The following is a 19628-nucleotide window of genomic DNA, read 5'->3' as shown; positions in this document are numbered from 1 at the left end:
CAAATTTTTCTTTGATACCATGGTACTAATACGGTCAGTCTACTTCAATAAAGGAAACTTGAAAACTGATGCAATGTATCGTAATAAGCAACAAGGTTAAAGTCAACATAAAATCATTAATTATCAAAATTTGGAATATTTCAGAGATTCTGGTCAGAATTTGAAGTAAAAAAGAAAACAGTTCTCACAAGCAACACAAATCTGATGAACACCGGAGTTCGTATACGTCTACTGCTAGAACTGTGAGGCAGGGCCTTTCACGGCGAGGGGATCATACCACTGAGGGCCGAAGCCAGCAGCTTTCCTTGCTTTCTCATTAAAGGGTGGTTTCAATGGTCCCCTAAAGTGTGTCCTTACTATTGCATGAAATTTATGAATCACCTCTTCACTTTCTTTATCCATTTGAGTCTCACTTCTGCCTGCTTCACTTTCTTCCAGTGCCAGGATATCTTGATACAAAGATGGATTTCTGGATCTCAAGCAAAGATACTTAAACCACTTTACTCCAGCAGCACAATGTGTAATCTCTTCTGGGTAAACTACTCTCTCCAGTAAATCAGCTGTGTCATCATCGCCTCCGTTACGGAACCTAGAGATGGTTGTTGGCAAAACATCAAGTCCCCTAGCCTGCATCATATTTCAGTTGCTTCATCAAAAGTTAACATTTTGTAAATTAGTGCACATGTTGCATATTTAGATGCACTAAGTCCACCATCTTTCATTTCATTTACAAGGTTCCGAAGATATTCACATGAAATAAACTCATTCCATCATTACTTAAGACCCCAAAGAACTTTCATATGCATTCCTTTGTGCATTCTTTCCCTTTATATATATATATATATGCTCTGATAATCAATCACCGAAACGGAACAAGTCCTTAACTTTCCATCACATAACAAGTATACTAAGGGAATTTAAAACAGAGTAATTCTGCAAGAGAAGCTCACACCATCTATTAGGAGTATAGGAAGGCAATCGGCAAGCAGGCCTTTTCATCGAGTTCATAAACTAATAAGGAAATTAAGTGATTATAATTGTCATAAATGCAATGTTATCCCCAGAGCTTATCAGTATTAAGGCCTTAGTCCAATGCTTCTAAAATAGCAGATGAGTACAAGAAAATCGTCCACCTCATGGACGCAATGCTCAATTGCCAATCGAGCCAATAGGTCCTTGGATGTAGCGATTGCAGAACCCCATAGCCCATCATGAGCAGGTAATGCACCATAAGAAGAACCAAGCTCCTTAAGCCGAGCTGCAAGCAGGCTGAAGTGCCGGCCTTCATCTTGAGCTACCTTCACAAAATCCGTAAAGAATTCTCTTGGCATTGCTTCTTTCTTACCGAAACGAGCAATTATATCCTTCATCAAATTGATAAACGAAGATTAATGGATACACACAAATACAAAATACTTCTTCCAAAATCATCAATTCCTCAAAACTCAAACGTTGCACCAACTCAAGCCATAAGACTCCATATTTATACAAGAAACCTTTAAAATTAGAAATCCTTAATTCCCAACAATCAACTGAAGAAGTGACAAAATTTCAATTTGAAGCCTTTAATTGTATGAATGGATCCCAATTCAAACTCCAAACTTTGTTAAATTCTAACTATTGGAATGTCAGTCAAGCATTCATTACTAAAAATCAATGAGCTCACTGATTATCCAAAGGGTAGATATTCTTCAACCTTAAATGCTTTGGAACAATGAAATCAAACCATAATCATAAACCAAAACAACTAAATAAAAACAAAAAGGTACCCAAGACAAGTCAATAGCCCAACTCTCGGTATGCACAAGACTATGCACAATGGCTTGCCTGCTCTGCAAGCTACCTGCTTTCCCAAGCTTTGGCATCAAACTTGGCGACACCAGTTTAACCTTAAAACAAAAAACGAAAAACACATAATCTTGTTATTGAACCATTTCAATAGCAGTTAACTTATGGGGAAATCGAGGGCAGTTGCTACGTACATTGGTGAGCCTGGCGGGGCGATCGGGAACGGGAAGGTCCTGCGATGGGTTGTAGGGACGGGTGATGGTTCCTTGGAGCCATTTGGATGCCACCGAGTCGCCTTGCCGGGCCTTCTCGAAGGGGTCGGCTGTGTTTAGGACACGAAGCGCCGCCTCTACGAGCGTCTCGTTTTCTCTCTCTGTTTGAACGTGACTCATCTCTCGCTGGCTCACAGTTCTGGAAAACAGTATTAAGAGATAAGTTCCAATTTTCTTGATCAAATTTAAGAAAAATGTAAATTTACTTGAATTTGGTTTTATTATTTATATTAATATTATTTTTTGGGGGTTAAAATTGGTATTTATGTTTAGTTTGTTAACATTAAAAAATATTTTACCAAGCAAAAAGTTTAATTAGAAATTTCATAAAATATAGTATAAAGTTTAACGGGGTTAGTTGGCAATGCTTTTGAAAGGTGCCGTCGAAAAGTGTTTTTGAAAAGTTTAATTTAAAATTTGATTCTTTAGCATTCCTGTCAAAAAGTGTTTTTGAAAAATAAAATATTTATTTTAGACATGTTATTATTAAGTAACAAATATGCATTTAAATAAAATTTAAATTAATTAATATTATTATATTTTAGTAAGAATATAAAAAAATATATTATAACTTGTTGTTAATATTTTAATATATGAAATATAAATTTTAAATATTTTTAAGTAATAAATATTAATTATTTATAAAATTTAATTAGAATATATAAACTACATTTTAAATATTTAAATATAACCATTAAATATTTATAATTAGTATTTTAAAAAATATTTTTTATTTTTAATTAATGATTTTAACACATTTGTAATTAAGCACCAAAAAATAAAAAAAGAGAAAGTATTGAAAGGGTGAAAAAGTAATTAAGCACTAAAAGTGCTTTTGGGAGAGGAAAAGTTAAAAATTTTAGTTTCTCCTTTTCAGAATTGTTTTTAAAAAACACTTCTGAAAAGCTAAAAATTCCAGTCAAAAGCAACTTGTTCTGCACAGCTTTTTTTTTTCCAAAAGTGCTTTTAGAGCCAGAAGTGTTTTTTTTTAAGCACAGAAGAACAGGTCCTAAAATTATGAGGAAGCTATTCATTTTTCTTTCCGTCCTATAAAAAGAAAAAACCTTCGGCATGATGGTAGTAGAGTAGTCGATCAGATCTTGTGCGCCGACGGATAGAAATGCCTATAGATAAGGTAGGCGAGGGTAGCTTGCCAGTAAAGGGCGTGTATGGTAGTCTTTTGTTTGAACAAGTTTTGTTACTACAACTTCTTACTAAAGAAAGAATGACATACTATCAAACTATAGGTGAGATGAAGCAAGCAAGGGAAGAGTTCCAACAAAGCGATTGTAGATTCTCCTCATTTATCTTTTAAGTTTGCAAATCTAGTTATAAGAATTTGGACTTTTTCATAGGTGAGTGGATGCATTCTTTTTATATTGATTTTTAACACTAGTCCAAATATCCTTGGAACATTCATCCATTGGAATGATCTTAAAATTTTCGATGCCCACACCACTAAAAATGATATTTAGTACTTTAGAGTTATTATTGACAACCTTTTCTTCTCACTTGTGGACTTATTTATAGGTTTGGAAGTGGTTATTCCATTAGTATTTATTATGATTGCATGTGTTCGTCACTTAAATAGACCTTTAAGCTTTTTCATCAATAGATATTATAAAAGCTTTCATTTTATCTTTCTAATAGATATAATTTGATACAAGGATGAATAATAAGTAGAGCTACCTTTTTCCATAGCCTCCATTGGTGCAAAACCAGAATCAAAATCTCCAAATATGTCTGAAGTCAAGCTTTAATATCAATTAAATTGCACATTGATTTACAATCTTTTGCACTCTCCTTTTGAAAGTGATGTTACAATAACTATTTCAACAAAATTGTGAAGCAAATTATAACAAAAAAAAAAGCAAAGTGCAAAATGAAACCAAGATTATTTATGTAGTTCAAATAATAATTCTACCTCAACAAAACCTTACTCAAAAGATGAATCTACTAAACAATTTTTACAGTACACCTAATGGTGATTAAAGCCTTAACTACCTAATAACACAAGGATAAAAGCAGCCTCAAAATGTACAATTGTTTACACTCACTCTTCCTCAATTATCTTCACATAAAAGTGAAAGAACTCTCCAATAAAACCTAAAATATTAGAGAAGCATCTACCTTAACAATTATCTCAAATTGGATAGTGCTCTCAAAACACGCATGCAAATAGACAACATTTATATAGGCAATACATATGAGGTTTAAATGATCTTTAAATGATAATGATCATCATATCAAGTTGGACTCTTTTTTTTTTAAAAATCGACTTATACTTTTAATAAATGAAAGAAATCATAATCTGGGCTTTTTTTTATAAAAATAATTTAAAAAATTTAATTAATTATCAAAATAACCCATTTTTTAATTAAATATGAAAATAACCTAAAATTTACAATAAAAATTGATGGTGTGACAGCCCTAAAGTGACCCTAGTCGGAAAGCGGTTTCGGGACCGCTAAACCGAGTCACCAAATTATTTGAATATGATAATTATTGTCTAAAATATGTGAATATGAATGTGTGAAAGTTTTAAGCTTCGATTTAGTTAATTGCATGTGAATTTAGTTAATTGGACTTATGTGTGACACTTTTGAAATGTGATAGGTTAATCTATAAGGATCTATTAGTGCATGTAATAAAAAGGGTGGACTTGCATGTCAATTTCCCCACTTAATTGGTAGTGGCCGGCCATGACAATGAGGGTGGACAAAATGTGATGGGTAAAACATGTCATAAACATGTTATGTTAGTGTTTTATGGGAGGAATGATAAAATAAGGAGCATGGGTAATAAAATAATAGTGGTTAGTAGGAGGAGAAGGAGAAAAAGAAAAAAAAATGAGCTAGGCTACTCCTCCATTGCCGTGACTTGAGGAAGGAAGAGGAAGAGGATTTTCTTGCTTCATGTTCGGTTGGTTGGTGTTTAGGAGGAGGTATGTTTGATGTTGTTCCATGAGATTCATGCATGTTTTTAGTTGTTAGCATGAGTTCTACCTAGCCCATGGTTTAAATCTTTGTTATGTGATGGAGATGATATTCGGCCATGGGTGTTGTCTTCTTGGTTAGTGTTTGATGTTGTGGTGATGAGCCATGAAGATGAGTTAAGTTTCGGCTAAGGTGGATTTGTGTTGATGTCATTTGTATGCTAAATGTGAAGCTTTGTAATGATACATGTGATGGTGGATTGATGACTCTTGGATTTTCTTTTTAGCATTTTTGAGTTAGACATTAAGTTCTTTGTTTAACCCATGACCAAAATTGAAATGGTATGGTGTCTTGATGCATTCGGCCATGGTAGGAAGTAGAAGAGAAATATGGTTGTTGTTCATGTTATTTGGATGAAAAATGGTAGTAAGGTGAAGTGCAAATGTTAGTATTTGATTACTAGTGTATATATGTGTATTAGCCGAGTTTTGAACTTGAAACAAAATGGTATGTAGTCAATACAAGTAACCATATTTGTAGGAAGTATTAAGCATATAATTGGCCTCAACATAGACATGCATATTCGGCCACATGAGATAGATTGGTGTTGCATGTATTCGGTTATAGGCGAGCACAATGATGAATCTATCTTGACTTAGATAATCGGCTTAAGGAGAATTTGTTAAAGTGCTTAGTTAATTGATATTAGGTTAATGATGTGTGTATTCGGTCATAAAGGTGCACATGAGGAAATGTTAGATTAATTGTATTAAATTGCTCAATGTGATTAAAAATGCGTATGACCATTTTGTATTTGAGCTAAAGGTGGCCATATGACCTTCAAACTCCTTGTCATATTCGGCCATAAGCTAGCATAATGAGACTTTAATAAGTTAAATTTGTTTGAATTAGCTCAAGATCTTAGAGGAGCAAAGTTGGATAAGGGAAAGGAAAAAGTGATCGAATAGCCACCGAAATCGTTCGACAACATCCGAGGTAAGTTTTTGAGTAATGGATCTTAGATTATGATTCGATTAGATCATGTTTTAAGTAAATCAAAATCATGCTCTTTGTATGTAACTATTGAGCCGAAAATGATAATGCTTGATAAGTGACTTGTGTTTGAATTCTAGTTATGAAAATGAAATATAGATGTGTCATGATTTATTGATATGTGCATGGATATTCGGATGATAATCGGGCTAAGTCCCGAAGGCATTTGTGCTAGTGACTAATTCCGGGCTAAGCCCGAAGGCATTTGTGTGAGTTACTATATCCGGGCTAAGTCCCGAAGGCATTTGTGCGAGTTACTATATCCGGGCTAAGTCCCGAAGGCATTTGTGCGAGTTACTATAACCGGGCTAAGTCCCGAAGGCATTTGAGCAAGTAGCTATATCCGGCTAAATTCCGAAGGTACTTGGTTTGGGAATGAGTGATCTTGCTGTAATAATTTCAATTAATACGCTCGTAAAATCCCAACGATGAGGTACGTTTCGTATATGCATTGGAGTAGTTGATTCCTTTTAAATATTATTCGCTCAGTCAATTAATGAGCTTCCGGCCTTTGGTTAAGTTGATCCCTTATGTGTGAATATGAGGGTTGGAAATGTGAAGTAGGACTGATTTTTGAGAATATGTGTATATGAAATTATTCGTTTAGTTATATGAATGCTATACTTCAGTTGTGCCTAATTTCATTGCTCAAAACTTACTAAGCATTAAATGCTTACTCCGTTCTTTGAATCTCTGTTTTATAGATTTTGGTTCGTCAGCTATCGGACTCGGGATTGTCGAAGTCGAAGTCGTCTACACTATCAAAGCCCTTTTGGTACACTTTTGGTTGAACTCTGAAAATGGCATGTATAGGACTACCCTTGTTGTTGTTGGTCATGTACCCTTTGGTTTTGTATAAATTTGGATAGCCATGCGAAAATGGCTTATATGTACTTTGAGCATAGCATTATAATCGTTTTGTATGTTGTTCATTGAGAGGTATGGAAATGTTTGGTAACGATTAGCCATTGGAATGGTTAATCATGATCATTTTGGTGCTTTGTATGACAAATTCTAATTGATTCATGGAAAACCATGAAATAGGTAAAGTTTACCTTAAAAACAGATGCTGACAGCAGTAGTGGTGTGGATTTGAAAAATCACTAAAAATAGTAGGAATGGAATTAAATAAATGAATTAAGTCTGTTAGCACCTCGTGTTCGACTCCGGCAACGGTCTCGGGTAAGGGGTGTTACAATTTTATTGGTATCAGAGCTATGGTTTAGTCGATTCTAGGACTACCGTAATACGTTTGGGTCTAGCTATACATGCCATTATGTGATTATTTGATAGTGTGGTGATTTCTGACAATTGAAAATGTATTTATTTATAGTAATGGATCTCGATCCCAACCGAGCGGTAGCTGATGATCTTGAGAGTGTAGCGCCTGCTCCCGCACAAGGGACAGTGCTGGCTGACTCTCAACCTATTGCTAGTAATCCGAATGATGAAGCTAGACAAGCTTTTTATAGCGTGATGAATGATTGGTTCAACCAATACATTCGAACTAATACGGCTGTTCCACAATCTCCATTCCCGACTAATACCACCCCCGCACCTACAATACCTCCGGCAACTGACCAAATAAGGTCAAATAAGCCCCCAGTTGACAGAATCCGAAAACACGGGGCTACTGAATTTAAAGCTACGGACAGCGATGATGCCGAGCAAGTTGAATTTTGGTTGGACAACACTATTCGGGTACTCGATGAGCTATCTTGCACACCCGATGAGTGCCTAAAGTGTACTATCTCCTTGCTACGTGATTCTGCCTACTATTGGTGGAATACGTTGACTTCTGTTGTGCCCAGAGAGCAAGTAACTTGGGAGTTTTTCTAAACCGAGTTTCGGAAAAAGTATATCAGTCAGAGATTCATAGATCAAAAACGGAAGGAATTTCTTGAACTTAAACAAGGTTCCATGTCGGTTACCGATTATGAACAAAAGTTTGTAAGGCTTAGCCGGTACGCTCGAGAATGCATTTCTTCAGAAGTCGTGATGTGTAAACGTTTCGAGGATGGACTGAATGATGATATAAAGCTGTATGTTGGCATTTTGGAAATCCGAGAATTTGTGGTACTTGTCGAGCGAGCTTGCAAAGCCGAGGAGCTTAGTATGGAGAAAAGAAAAGCTGATATGGGAGCAAAGGAGTTTCGTAAGAGGTCTTCGGGGAGGCCCTTTCAACAGTCATCGAAGAAATTTAGAGATGATTTAGGCCGATCTAGAAACACTTTGGGTTTTTCTAGACGAGATCGTGATCGACCCCCTGTGAGTGCACAAGTCACTTCGATCGCCAGTGTTGGAAATGATCGTCGAGACAGAACGGAGTGTCAGTTTTGTGGTAAATGACATTCGGGGAGTTGTAGATTCCATGACCGCTCCTGTTACAAGTGCGGATCAGCTGACCACTTTATTAAAGATTGCCCGAGATTGTCTGAACAGAACGTAAATCAGAGTGGGAAACCTGGTGCTACTACTGCTCGGGGTAGACCATCTAGAAATACGGGCAATGCTAGTGGCGGTCAGAGAGGATCTAGAGATGCTGCAACCAGATCTGAGGCTCGTGCTCCTGCTAGAGCTTACGCGATACGCGCACGCGAGGATGCTTCCTCGCCAGATGTTATTACTAGTACTTTTACTCTTTTTGATACTAATGTGATTGCTTTGATTGACCCTGGTTCTACTCATTCTTATATATGTGAAACCTTAGCATCCAGTAAGACTCTACCTATTGAGTCTATTGAGTTTGTAATTCGGGTGTCAAATCCTTTGGGTCGTTACGTGCTTGTCGACAAAGTGTGCAAGAAATGTCCCCTAGTAATCCGAGGTTCCTGTTTTCCGGCCGATTTGATGCTTTTACCGTTTGACGAATTTGATGTTATCCTCGGTATGGATTGGTTGACCGTACATGATGCAATTGTAAATTGCAAAAGAAAAACCATCGATTTAAGGTGTGTAAATAACGAGATAATTCGAGTTGAGTCTACTGACTTGAATAGGTTGCCAACTGTAATATCATCGATGTTGGCTCAGAAATATTATTAAAAAATATATTTAATATTTAAAAAATAATATTTAAAATTTTAAAAAATAATTTAAAAATAATATTTAAAATTTAGAAAAAATAGTTTCAAAAATATATATTTAAAATTTTAAAAATATATATTATAAAACATTTCAAATATACATTTCAAATTTTTTAAAATTAATAAAAATAAATAAAATAAAATAAATAAAGATAAAGACAAAACTTAAAAAAGTAATAAAAAAAAGAAACAATATGACAAAAGAAAAAAAAGTAAATAATAATAAAAAAAACAAAGTAAAAAAAGTAACAGGGTGACTGTCAGGCGAATATGGTGGTGCTAAATTAATTGGTTCCACCAAAAAATGGTAAATTTTTTTTAAAGTCTCTTATATTTTTAAAAATTATAATATTTCCTTAATATTTGTACAGATTGAGCCATTCTACATGGCTTCACCAAAAAATTAATTTTTTCATAGAAGCTGACATGTATGTTGGTGGCGCCAAATTATTTGGTTCCACTAACTTTTACTATAAATTTTAAGTCATTTTCATGTTTAATTAAAAAAAGGGTCATGTGATAATTAATTAAATTTTTTGAGTTATTTTTATAAAAAAGTCCATAATTTGGTTACAGACCTTGGAAAAAAGGAAAAATAGTTCTTCAATAATTATTGGGCACCAAAACGGTGCATTAAAGAAACTCACATAAAGAAACTAAAAAACAACATAACCTAATAAAACGAATGAAGAAATGAATCGACTAAAAATAAGAATTTCTGGCCTGAAACCTTTCCTTCTTCTCTGTCATTCGAAAAGATTATCATGTATCAGCCATTTGAGAGACTGAATCTTCTCCAAAAAAATCATACTTTTCTAAACCTCAGTCTCTAATAAGGTAACGAGTTCATCGGACAGACTCAAAGTCACAAAGTCCGGACTCTATTTTTCCATTTAACCACCGTCGTTGTAGCTTCTTCTATCATGAATTACCAGTCCTTCCACCGCGTACAGAACCTCTTCTATCTAGTATTGGGGATCTTCATATTTTCTTCCTTCAATCGCCATCTTGTGACTCGCTTTGTTGGCTTCCTTAGGTACGTGCTTAAAGCTCAACCTTCTAAATTTGGGGGTTCTCCCCTTTATTTCTTTAATTAGACTACTTGTTTGATTTATCTTCCTCAGAGGAGTTTAGTTTTTGTATTATGGACAATGCATCTCATTCCACATAAATGTCTTGGAAACCCATTTCCTCCGCCATAGTGAGTGCTTGTAGACACGCCCTTGCTTCAGCCGTAACAAGATCTGGAATATTCTCCCATGAGAAGGTACAGGCAGCCATCACTAACCTTTTTTTATTCCTCGCTAAAATTCCCAATATTGAACACTTCGTGTGTTGATTAAAAGATGCATCAAAGTTGATTTTTATAATGTCGTCATCCGATGGTTTCCAAACAGATTCATTGACGCCATTCGCATTTTTTGAAAACTCTCCCATAAAAGCTATTTCTACATGATAAGCGTTGATAAACCCCACTATTTCACTTACTTGTTCTCTTGTTCCTTCATGATAAATCTCATTGCAATTGTACCAGATAGCCTAGTATACGATAGATCTAATTTTGCATATTTCTGTATTCTGTCTATTGAGCTCATTTTCTAACCAATTTTTCCATCTGGTTTCTCTATTGCATATTGTATTTGCCGCTCCCATCCCTTGCAATATCTGCTGTGTGATAGTGCAATCTCTAAAATGATGGCTCACAGTTTCCTTGTCGGCTTGACACACCGGACAAAGTGTATTTGCAACCAGTTTACGGGTTCTTAGGTTGTGCAAAGTGGGCATGAACTTATTTGCTGTTCTCCACATGAGTATACGGATTTTGCTCGGTATCTTGAGACCCCTTAGCTTTGTAAAGAAAGTAGAATTAATTTCATTATGTAACCTAGGATTCCCCGGTGTATTAGCCCATTTGTAGCCACTTTTCACTATGTAAATCCCTGTATTGTCACCTCTCCATATTAGTTTATCATGCGGTCTGCTACTCACCAATGGGATTGAAAGGATACTTTTCAGCTGCTCCTCTCCAAATAATGATCGGATAGTGTTTTGCTTCTAGGTAGAAGTTTCCTATCAATTAAGCCAGAAACAATAGTATATCTAATATCTATGTTCTGACATTGTATTCTTCCACTTCTAGGCCTCGGTAACCACACATCGTTCCATATATTAATTGCATCATTGTTCCCAACTCGCCAACCAATTCCCTTCTCAAGAAGTTGTTTAGCACCCCAAATGCTACGCCAGGTAAACGAAAGGTAAGAGACTAACCTAGTACTCATAAATTCCCCTTTTGGAAAATATTTTGCTTTCATGACATGCGCAAATAAACAATGAGGCTGCGTAATAATTTTTCACCCCTACTTCGCTAATAAGGCCAAATTAAAATTTTCGAAGTCTTTAAAACCTAACCTTCCCTTTGCTTTGGGGATACACATATCACTCCATTTGCACCAGTGTATGCCTTTATTTGTTTTGGAATTACGCCACAAGAATTTGCACATTAAATTTTTTAGTTCTCGACAAAGCGAAATCAGTAATTTAAAACATTGCATAGTATAAATTGGTATCTCTTGTAAAATGGATTTTATAAATAGCTCTTTGCCCCTAGCCGACAAGAATCGCAAACTCCAATTGTTCAACAGTTTAACAAAATGGTACTTTAATATCCACGAAAGCATTTTTTCCGTCATCGTACCATAGTCAGCAACCCTAGATATTTTTCAGGATTATTTGAAATCCTTACTTCCAAGATTCCACCCACCTATTCCTGTGTTTCTGAGTTGACATTTCCACTGAAGTAGATTAAAGACTTGTCAATTTTAACTAATTGTCCAGATATCTTTTCATATTCTTTGATCACATTCTTCATATTATTTGCTCCTTCGATTGTTGCTTCCCCAAATAACACATTATCATCTGCAAAAAAAATAGGTGTGACACCGAAACATTACCTCTTCCCACCCTAGTCCTGACAATCTTCCCTTCCTTTCTAGCAAGTGCAATTAAACGTGAGAAACCTTCAGCACAAATAAGAAATAAATATGGACTAAGTGGATCTCATTGTCTTAAACCTCTTTGAGGTGGAAATTCTTCCCCATGTCTTCCATTCAACATAACTAAATACGCCACACTAGTAATGCATCTCATAATAAGGAAGATCCAATCTTGCACATCATTTTTTTCTAAAAAACTCCATTCTAATCTGTCGTGTGCTTTGCTTATATCAAGCTTTAACACAAATCCTTTCTTTGATGACCCTCGTCTCTTTTTGAATGAGTGAAGGATTTCATATGCCACAAAATATTATCCGTGATTTGCCTTTCTGAGATAAACGCCCCTTGATTATCTTCAATGCAATAATTAAGTCCCAGTGAAACTGGTTGACAAGTACTTTTGAAATAATTTTGTAAATCACATTGCAAAGACTTATAGGTCTAAATTGGCTCATTATCTTTGGTGAATTTACCTTGGGGATAAGGCTTATGCTTGTTTTGTTAATTTCCTCCATATTTCTTATGCAGTTTAAAACATCCAAACAGTACTTGATGACGTCTTCCCCAACAATATGCCAGTATTTTTGGTAAAAAATTACAGGAAAGTCGTCCTTACCTGACACCTTAAAGGGGGCTATAGTTTTTATTGCCATTGCAATCTCTTCTGCTTTAAATTCTGCTATTAAATCTCTGTTGAGCTCCTCCGTTATATATAGTGAAAAAGATTCCATCAATCTGTCGTAATCACTAAGCTCAGTGGATGAAAACAGACCTTTAAAATAATCAGCAGCCATAGTAGACATCTCCTCAAAATTGGTAACCAAGTTTCCGAACCATCCTCTAATCTCTTAATCATATTTTTCTTCTTACGGTATGATGCGCTTCTATGAAAGAATGCCATATTTTTGTCCCCCATCTGAAGCCAATTAGTTCTCGCTCTTTGTTCCTAGAAAATCTCTTCCTTGTTAGCTTCAAGGTTCAACCCAAGTTTGATCTCTATAATTTTCTCTAAGGTCGCTTCACTGATTTCGCTAGCTCCCAATTCAAACAATCTGGCATTAAGCTTTGCTGTTTGCTGTTCCCTTAATTTTTTCTCCTTTTTTGCCCAGCAATTCAAAGTCATTCCCAGATCTTTCAATTTCACCAAAACATCCTGATTGTTTGAAGATTATTCATTTTTCATTCACTCCTCGAAGCTTGGATTCAGAATCCAATCAGCATTAAATCTGAATTGCCATTGTCCCCCCTCAATATGCCTACCTCCATCTCCATTTGTATTTACTACTATTGGGCAGTAATATGAGAAGCTATGTTGTAAATGGCATACTACATAACTTGAAAATAGATCCCACCACTCTGGATTTGCAACTCCTTTATCCAACCTCTCCCTAATATTATTGCTAACAATCCTACCCCTTTCGCACTTGTACCATTGTCCAAAAAACCCTAAATCAGTTAGCTCACAATCTTCTAATACTTTCCTAAATGCAGCCATTTGTCTTTCCTCTCTAATTCTCCCTTTTTTTCAAAAGAAAGTAGAATTTCATTAAAATCTCCGGCTACCAGCCAGGGCTTGTTATTCCCACACTTCAACACTCTTAAAAATTCCCATGATTCCTTTCTATCGTGCTCCACTGGTGCCCCATAAAATCTCATGAATCTCCATAATACCAATTCATTCTCTTCTTTGACTTCCACATCAATATGAGATTTCGAATAGCTTTTTAAATTTAAATTCAACCCCTTCTTCCATCCTAATGATAATCCCTTCCCATTTCTATCGCATCAACATCAGTACCGTTCATGAATCCACACTGCCTTCTTATTGTCTCAATTCGTTTGCATGAAAATTTTGTCTCCATAAGAAACAAAATTTGGGGCTGAATATGTCTTAATTTTTTTTGAGACGTCTAACTGTTTGTGGTTGCCCCAAACCATGAACATTCCAACTAATAATTTTCATCGTGCCTAGTCAGCCAACTTAACAGTGGCTACCGATATTTTGTTTTCCAATTCCAACTCCAATAAATTTCTGTTATTTCCAGAATTTCCCACTTGAATTAAACTCTGCCTCTTTTTTCATCAACAAATTCCACAGGTATATTTTCCATCTTAATTCTGCTCCCCCTTTCCTCCAATTGCTCCAACTTATCATTTGCCCTTGTTTCCATTTTTTTTCGTGTCTGCCTTGTGAATCGTCCCCAAAATCCTATCCCTCCTCTATAATCTCTGTTGCTTGTTACGTCCATGCCAAATTTCCTTTCCCTTCTTTCCCCATCAATTTCCATATTGATCCACATTTCAGATTCAGGTTCCTCTCGAAGCCATTTACTCGTCGATTGACCACGTTTTCTTGGTGCAGCCCTCAATGATAAATCCCAACCAAACTCCACTTGTTGATCCCCTAATGTTAATCTGACCTGGCAGAAACTTTCACCATGTCCAAACCGACCACAAAGGAAACAAAATAGTGACAATCGTTCATACTGAAAAAAACCATACCAATACCTATTTGTTTCTTCCTTTTGAGCGGGAGACGAGTATCAATTAGAACTCTAACTCACATAAATTTACTAACCCCTCTTGTTACCATCGAGGCATCATATTCCACATTTCCCAATGAAGTCCGCAAACTGTTGTGCCATTCCTTCAATTATAAAACCAATCGGAAGATTGTGAATTTGTACCCAAAAAATTGTATACCAGAGAGGAACTGTATTTGACTCATTATTCCTTGTTAACCTGTGGAAGATAATAAGATGTCGGTTAAAGTACAATGACATATCATCCATAACTCGTTTCAAGTCAATCTCATTGTAGAATTTGATCAAGATTCGCTTGTCATCCATCTCCGTAATAGTCACCCCTCTCAGCGGATGCCATAAATCAGCCAGAGTATTTTCAAATATGGCAAATTCACCACATTATCTGTAAGAACTCTCCTTACCAAGCATAAATTATATAATTGATCAATAGCAATTTCGTCTCCTAATACCACTATGGGATCTTCCTCTTCATTGTATTGATGTCACCCGTATCACTCCTTTAAAATTTTTTGAAACAAGAAATCCCTACGAAACTCAAGGAAACCCTAATAAAACCCTAAGAAAAAAGAGAGTTTCTTGTTACAAGGCAAACTAGAGAAACCCGAACTCGTGCTACTCGACAAACTTGACTAGAAGTTAATAATAAATTTAATTATATTATAAATTACAAATTTGTTTTTAATTATTCTGCTTCTGTTTTGAGTAAATATATATCAAGTTGGACTTTAATCTTTAAATGATCTTTGAGTAATCGAGTGATAATCCTTGGTTTTAAAAAAAAATGTTATAAGTGTTTTAAATCTCTTCTTAGCTTGTTGGATGACTTCCTTATTGGGTAGAAGAGTCCCTATGAAGTTAAACTCTTTAATGCCTTTCAAATCGATTTCCTTTTTATCAAGGACTTTGTGCAAATTTATCTAGTTCCTTTCTGTTGGTGTGGGCGCTCATGTGGCCCACTATACGTGGGAAGGCTCACAAATTTCTACCTTATATATTTAAATAGGGTAGTGACAACAAATTTTTTTTTTTGTGTGTGTGAAAGTGTCTGATGGCAAAAATCAAAAGAAAAGAAGAGAAAAAAGACAGCTTTGTTCACCAAGTGAAATGTTGATCAACTCTTTGATCAGGGTCTATTTGATGTCTGTTTGAGTTGATTTTTGGCAAATTTGTTGTACACAAATAATGAGCATAGATAAAATTAATATATGAATTTGATTTATACAAAATATTAATTGTATATATTTTACTGAATTTATTAATATAAATGATTATATTAATTAATTCGGTCAAAATATAAAAGATATGGAAATTAATATTCTTTAAAGAATATAATTAATATATGAATTTGATTCATGCAAAATATTATATTTTGTCGAATTTATTAATATTGTAGCGACGTAAAAAAAAATTTGGTTTGGGGTCGCTAATTGTGGTAATTTATTGAGAACTTGAAAACTGAAGTTTGATTTTTTTTGAAACAGAAACTGAAAAACAGAAATAAAGAGGGGAGTCGCCACCGATCCTTTTTATAGGTATGATCGGACACCTAATAAATTTATTTTTTTTTAAAAAAGAAGGCCGAGTTTAGGTCTACGTTAAAATCAGAAAAAAAGTAGGGCTCGGGAGTCAGTTACGCGCGAGGAAGGTATGAGCACCCTCGCGACGCCCAAAATTGGTATCTTTTAAACATGTGCTGTCTTAATTTTCAAAAATGCTAGTTCAATTTAAATTCCAATCGTGATCCAATTTAAAAGACGAGAACTTTCAATTTTTTATTTTTGAGAAGGATATACCGTTTTAACACGAGCCGACAAATTCCATCCAACATAGCGATGAAATTTACGACTTAACGTTAAATCAGTGTATTGCCTCAATTAGTAATTAAAACATAAAAAATATTCATGAAATAAGAATTTGAAATAAATCAAATATGCAAACAATGACATTTTCAAATGAAAAATATTAACATAATACTAGAGCAGTAGCAAAACAATAATAATATTTAAAAGGGAAATAAAAACCAAACATAAACAAATATAAAGTACATTTAGTAATAATAATATAAGGTAATATATACATAAGATAATATGCAAAAATATAATATATGACATATATACATGATGTATGAAAATATAATGCCTAATAGACATATATATGCAATATTACTAAATATATACATACTAGATACAAATACACATAGTGTAATTGAACATATACAATAATATTAGGAATACTATGGACAAGGAAAATACATTTATACTAATAATAGTAAAAGATATATATACACCAAATAATAATATAATAAGTAGCAATAGGGAAAATAATAAATACAAAATCAATAATGCAACATACACAAATAATACAAATAAGAAAGGTATATACATACGGATTATAAAATAAATGTATTAAAATTAATAATAAATACAATATGGGTAAAAATAAATATATACATGATATATACATAATGTGGTACTAAGAAAATATATATATAAATAATAGTATTAGAAATCATATAGTATAGAGATATATAACTGATAATATTAAAATATATACATAATATTATATATAAATTATTCATATAATATATATTAAAAAAATTGACTATTAATACGTATTAAAAATATATACGGGGGGTAAGCGGCATTCACTAATAAATATAATAATAACCATGTAATACAATACCAAAAGGTAAATATAATAAAATGATATTAAAATAAAGGTATTAAAAACAGTAATATATATATGTATACATCTAACAAGGATATATAATAATAATAATAATATTGAAACACAAAAGCCATTATAATAAAAATATTAAAATAAAGTAATAGAAACATTACTACCTATATATACATACATGAAGATATACACTAATGTACAATAATAATAATAATAATAAATATTAATAATATTAATAATATGAAAATAACAAGGATATTTAGATAAAAAAACGAAAAACAAAACGAAAATAGGACTAAAATTAAACTAAAAACAAAGTTGTGGGGCAGATTTGAAAAGAAAATAAGGAGGAGAGGACCAGATTGCAATATGCACGCAACATGGGAGGACCGAAAACAGAAATATCCCCAATCATTAAGACGCAGTGCTTGGTACGGGGCTAAATTGAAAACCTCAGAGAATTAGGTGGCCAAATTGCAAAATCATAGGAAAAAGGTAACTAAAGCACTAAATTGCAAAGCACTGGAGAGGTTGAGGGACCAGGGGGACAAATATCCCTAAAAGTAGAAACATACAAATCATAGTTAGTGGCGCCGTTTCCTTTTGACTTTTCAATTTTTTATTTTAAAACCATTTAACCTTTATATATTTTTTTCTGAAAAACTGCTCTCAAACCCCCCCTTTTTATCTCTTCCTCCTTTCTTTAGTTAAGGTTTCAACACCCATCATCGCCGGCGGTTCACCGTGCCGAACGGAGAAGGGAGCGGCCACGGGGTAGATCCGGTAAGACTCTTTTCTTCCTTGATTCTTTTTCGTTTTAAAGTAAGTTAATGAAAAAAAATAAAACAAAGCAAAGATAAACAGAAAGATTGAGATAACAGAGGAAAAAAATTGAAGTTTCACCTTCTAAGCTTTTCTTTTTTCTTTTGTTTTTGATACAAACTTTTTGTACATCCTCCTCCTTTTTCGTTTGTTGTTTGGGTGGCTTTTATATGGCCTAATTTTTACATACTTTATTATTATTTTCTATTCTTGCTTCTGTTTTGCTTGTTTTCAGGGCATGGGCATGGACGGTGGGGTGTGTGATGGTGCTGGTGGCAGACAGCATGGGAGAGTGGGAGTGGTGCTGGTGGCAGGCAGCATGGGAGAGTGGGAAGATGCAAGTGGGAGTTTAGGGTTTTGGGATTGGGCTTGGATGTTGGGCTAGGTTAATTTTAGGTTTTGGGTTTGAGGATGGGTTAAATGGTTTAATGGGCCTGGGTATTTTGTAAACAGGCCAAAATTGGCCTACAACAGCTGCCCCTCTTTGCTTATTGTCGTGTAACGGGAATAGAGCAAAGATACAAAGAAAGGCCAATTTTGCTCGGTCTCGCTAAGTTTTGACTTCTTTTGGTGATCTTCTCATCCAGGTAGTCTCTTTTTAGTCCTCCGTATCTTGTAGCTTTGGTTCAATCCATTACCTCTTCTGATATATGCTTTGTGGCTTCAATCTACTTCAATGTAACTTCAAGGATATAAGATTTGTAACTTCGATCTGCTTTACTGTGACTTCAGAAATATAAGATTAACAGCTTCAATTTGCTCTTCTGTTGCTTTAGTCAGATAAGGCTTGTGGTCTTCTTTTCTGTAACTTTAGAGGGACATCATCTAATATCCTTGATCAACTCCACTGCAACTTCAAGGAAACAAAATCTGGTGACTTCAATCAGCCCTAATCTTATTCTTTACTCGATATGTGATCCTGAGCTCAACTCATTCAGCGTGTCCTGAGGCTCAATTCACCTCTCGCAATATGAGTTGATTTTTGAAACATACAAAAAATTGACAATACCTAAGTATGTCTTGAGGCTCAACTCGCCTCTCGCAATACGAGTTGATTTTTTTGACAACACAAATTGAAATTACCTCAGCATGTGAACCGAGGCTCAACTCACCTCTCGCAATATGAGTTGATTTTTGAAAATAGAAATTGAAAATACCTCAATGTGTCTTGAGGCTCAACTCATTTCTCGCAATATGAGTTGATTTTTTTGAAAACAGAAATTGAAATTACCTCAGCGTGTCCTAAGGCTCAATTCATCTTTCGCAATATGAGTTGATTTTTTTAAAAATAGAAATTAAAATTACCTCAGCGTGTCCCGAGGCTCAATTCATCTCTCGCAATATGAGTTGATTTTTTTAAAAAATAGAAATTAAAATTACCTCAGCGTGTCCCGAGGCTCAATTCATCTCTCGCAATATGAGTTGATTTTTTTGAAAATAGAAATTAAAA

The 19628-nt window shown here is 34.5% G+C and overlaps 1 protein-coding gene and 2 long non-coding RNA genes across 4 annotated transcripts; 2 read left to right on the top strand and 1 right to left on the bottom strand.

The window, feature by feature from the left end:
* Positions 1 to 96: 96 nt before the first annotated feature.
* LOC107895407 (uncharacterized protein HI_0077) lies at positions 97 to 2260 on the bottom strand. The gene is made up of 4 exons (XM_016820694.2): positions 1983 to 2260; positions 1770 to 1889; positions 1134 to 1364; positions 97 to 627 (listed from the first exon to the last, which is right to left on the bottom strand). Exons 1-4 carry the CDS (start codon positions 2178 to 2180, stop codon positions 235 to 237), a joined length of 942 nt encoding a protein of 313 aa, XP_016676183.2. The 5' UTR covers positions 2181 to 2260; the 3' UTR covers positions 97 to 234.
* A 7515-nt stretch (positions 2261 to 9775) lies between these two features.
* Positions 9776 to 16176, top strand: LOC107896313 (uncharacterized). Of its 2 annotated transcripts, none has more exons than XR_005902810.1 (5): positions 9776 to 10171; positions 10260 to 10402; positions 10815 to 11194; positions 11276 to 11393; positions 16159 to 16176. It is a non-coding gene; the product is annotated as an uncharacterized lncRNA (long non-coding RNA). The 2 variants fall into 2 exon arrangements; XR_001683684.2 differs by lacking the exon at positions 16159 to 16176 and adding an exon at positions 12660 to 12865.
* A 1481-nt stretch (positions 16177 to 17657) lies between these two features.
* Positions 17658 to 18933, top strand: LOC121207680 (uncharacterized). The gene is made up of 2 exons (XR_005902809.1): positions 17658 to 18139; positions 18414 to 18933. It is a non-coding gene; the product is annotated as an uncharacterized lncRNA (long non-coding RNA).
* The last annotated feature ends 695 nt before the right edge of the window (positions 18934 to 19628 follow it).

Source organism: Gossypium hirsutum, chromosome A10 (genome assembly GCF_007990345.1).
Source record: "Gossypium hirsutum isolate 1008001.06 chromosome A10, Gossypium_hirsutum_v2.1, whole genome shotgun sequence".
NCBI classification, from domain to species: domain Eukaryota; kingdom Viridiplantae; phylum Streptophyta; class Magnoliopsida; order Malvales; family Malvaceae; genus Gossypium; species Gossypium hirsutum.
Note: the sequence above shows the minus strand (reverse complement) of the source record. Positions and strands in the feature narration are given on the sequence as shown.

Coding starts and splice junctions, on each gene's coding strand:
- LOC107895407 (XM_016820694.2), bottom strand. CDS start 2,180: ATGAGTCACGTTCAAACAGAGAGAGAAAACGAGACGCTCGTAGAGGCG. Junction 1,365..1,769: donor GGGCTATTGACTTGTCTTGG/GTACCTTTTTGT, acceptor AATTTGATGAAG/GATATAATTGCTCGTTTCGG. Junction 628..1,133: donor TTGAGCATTGCGTCCATGAG/GTGGACGATTTT, acceptor AATATGATGCAG/GCTAGGGGACTTGATGTTTT.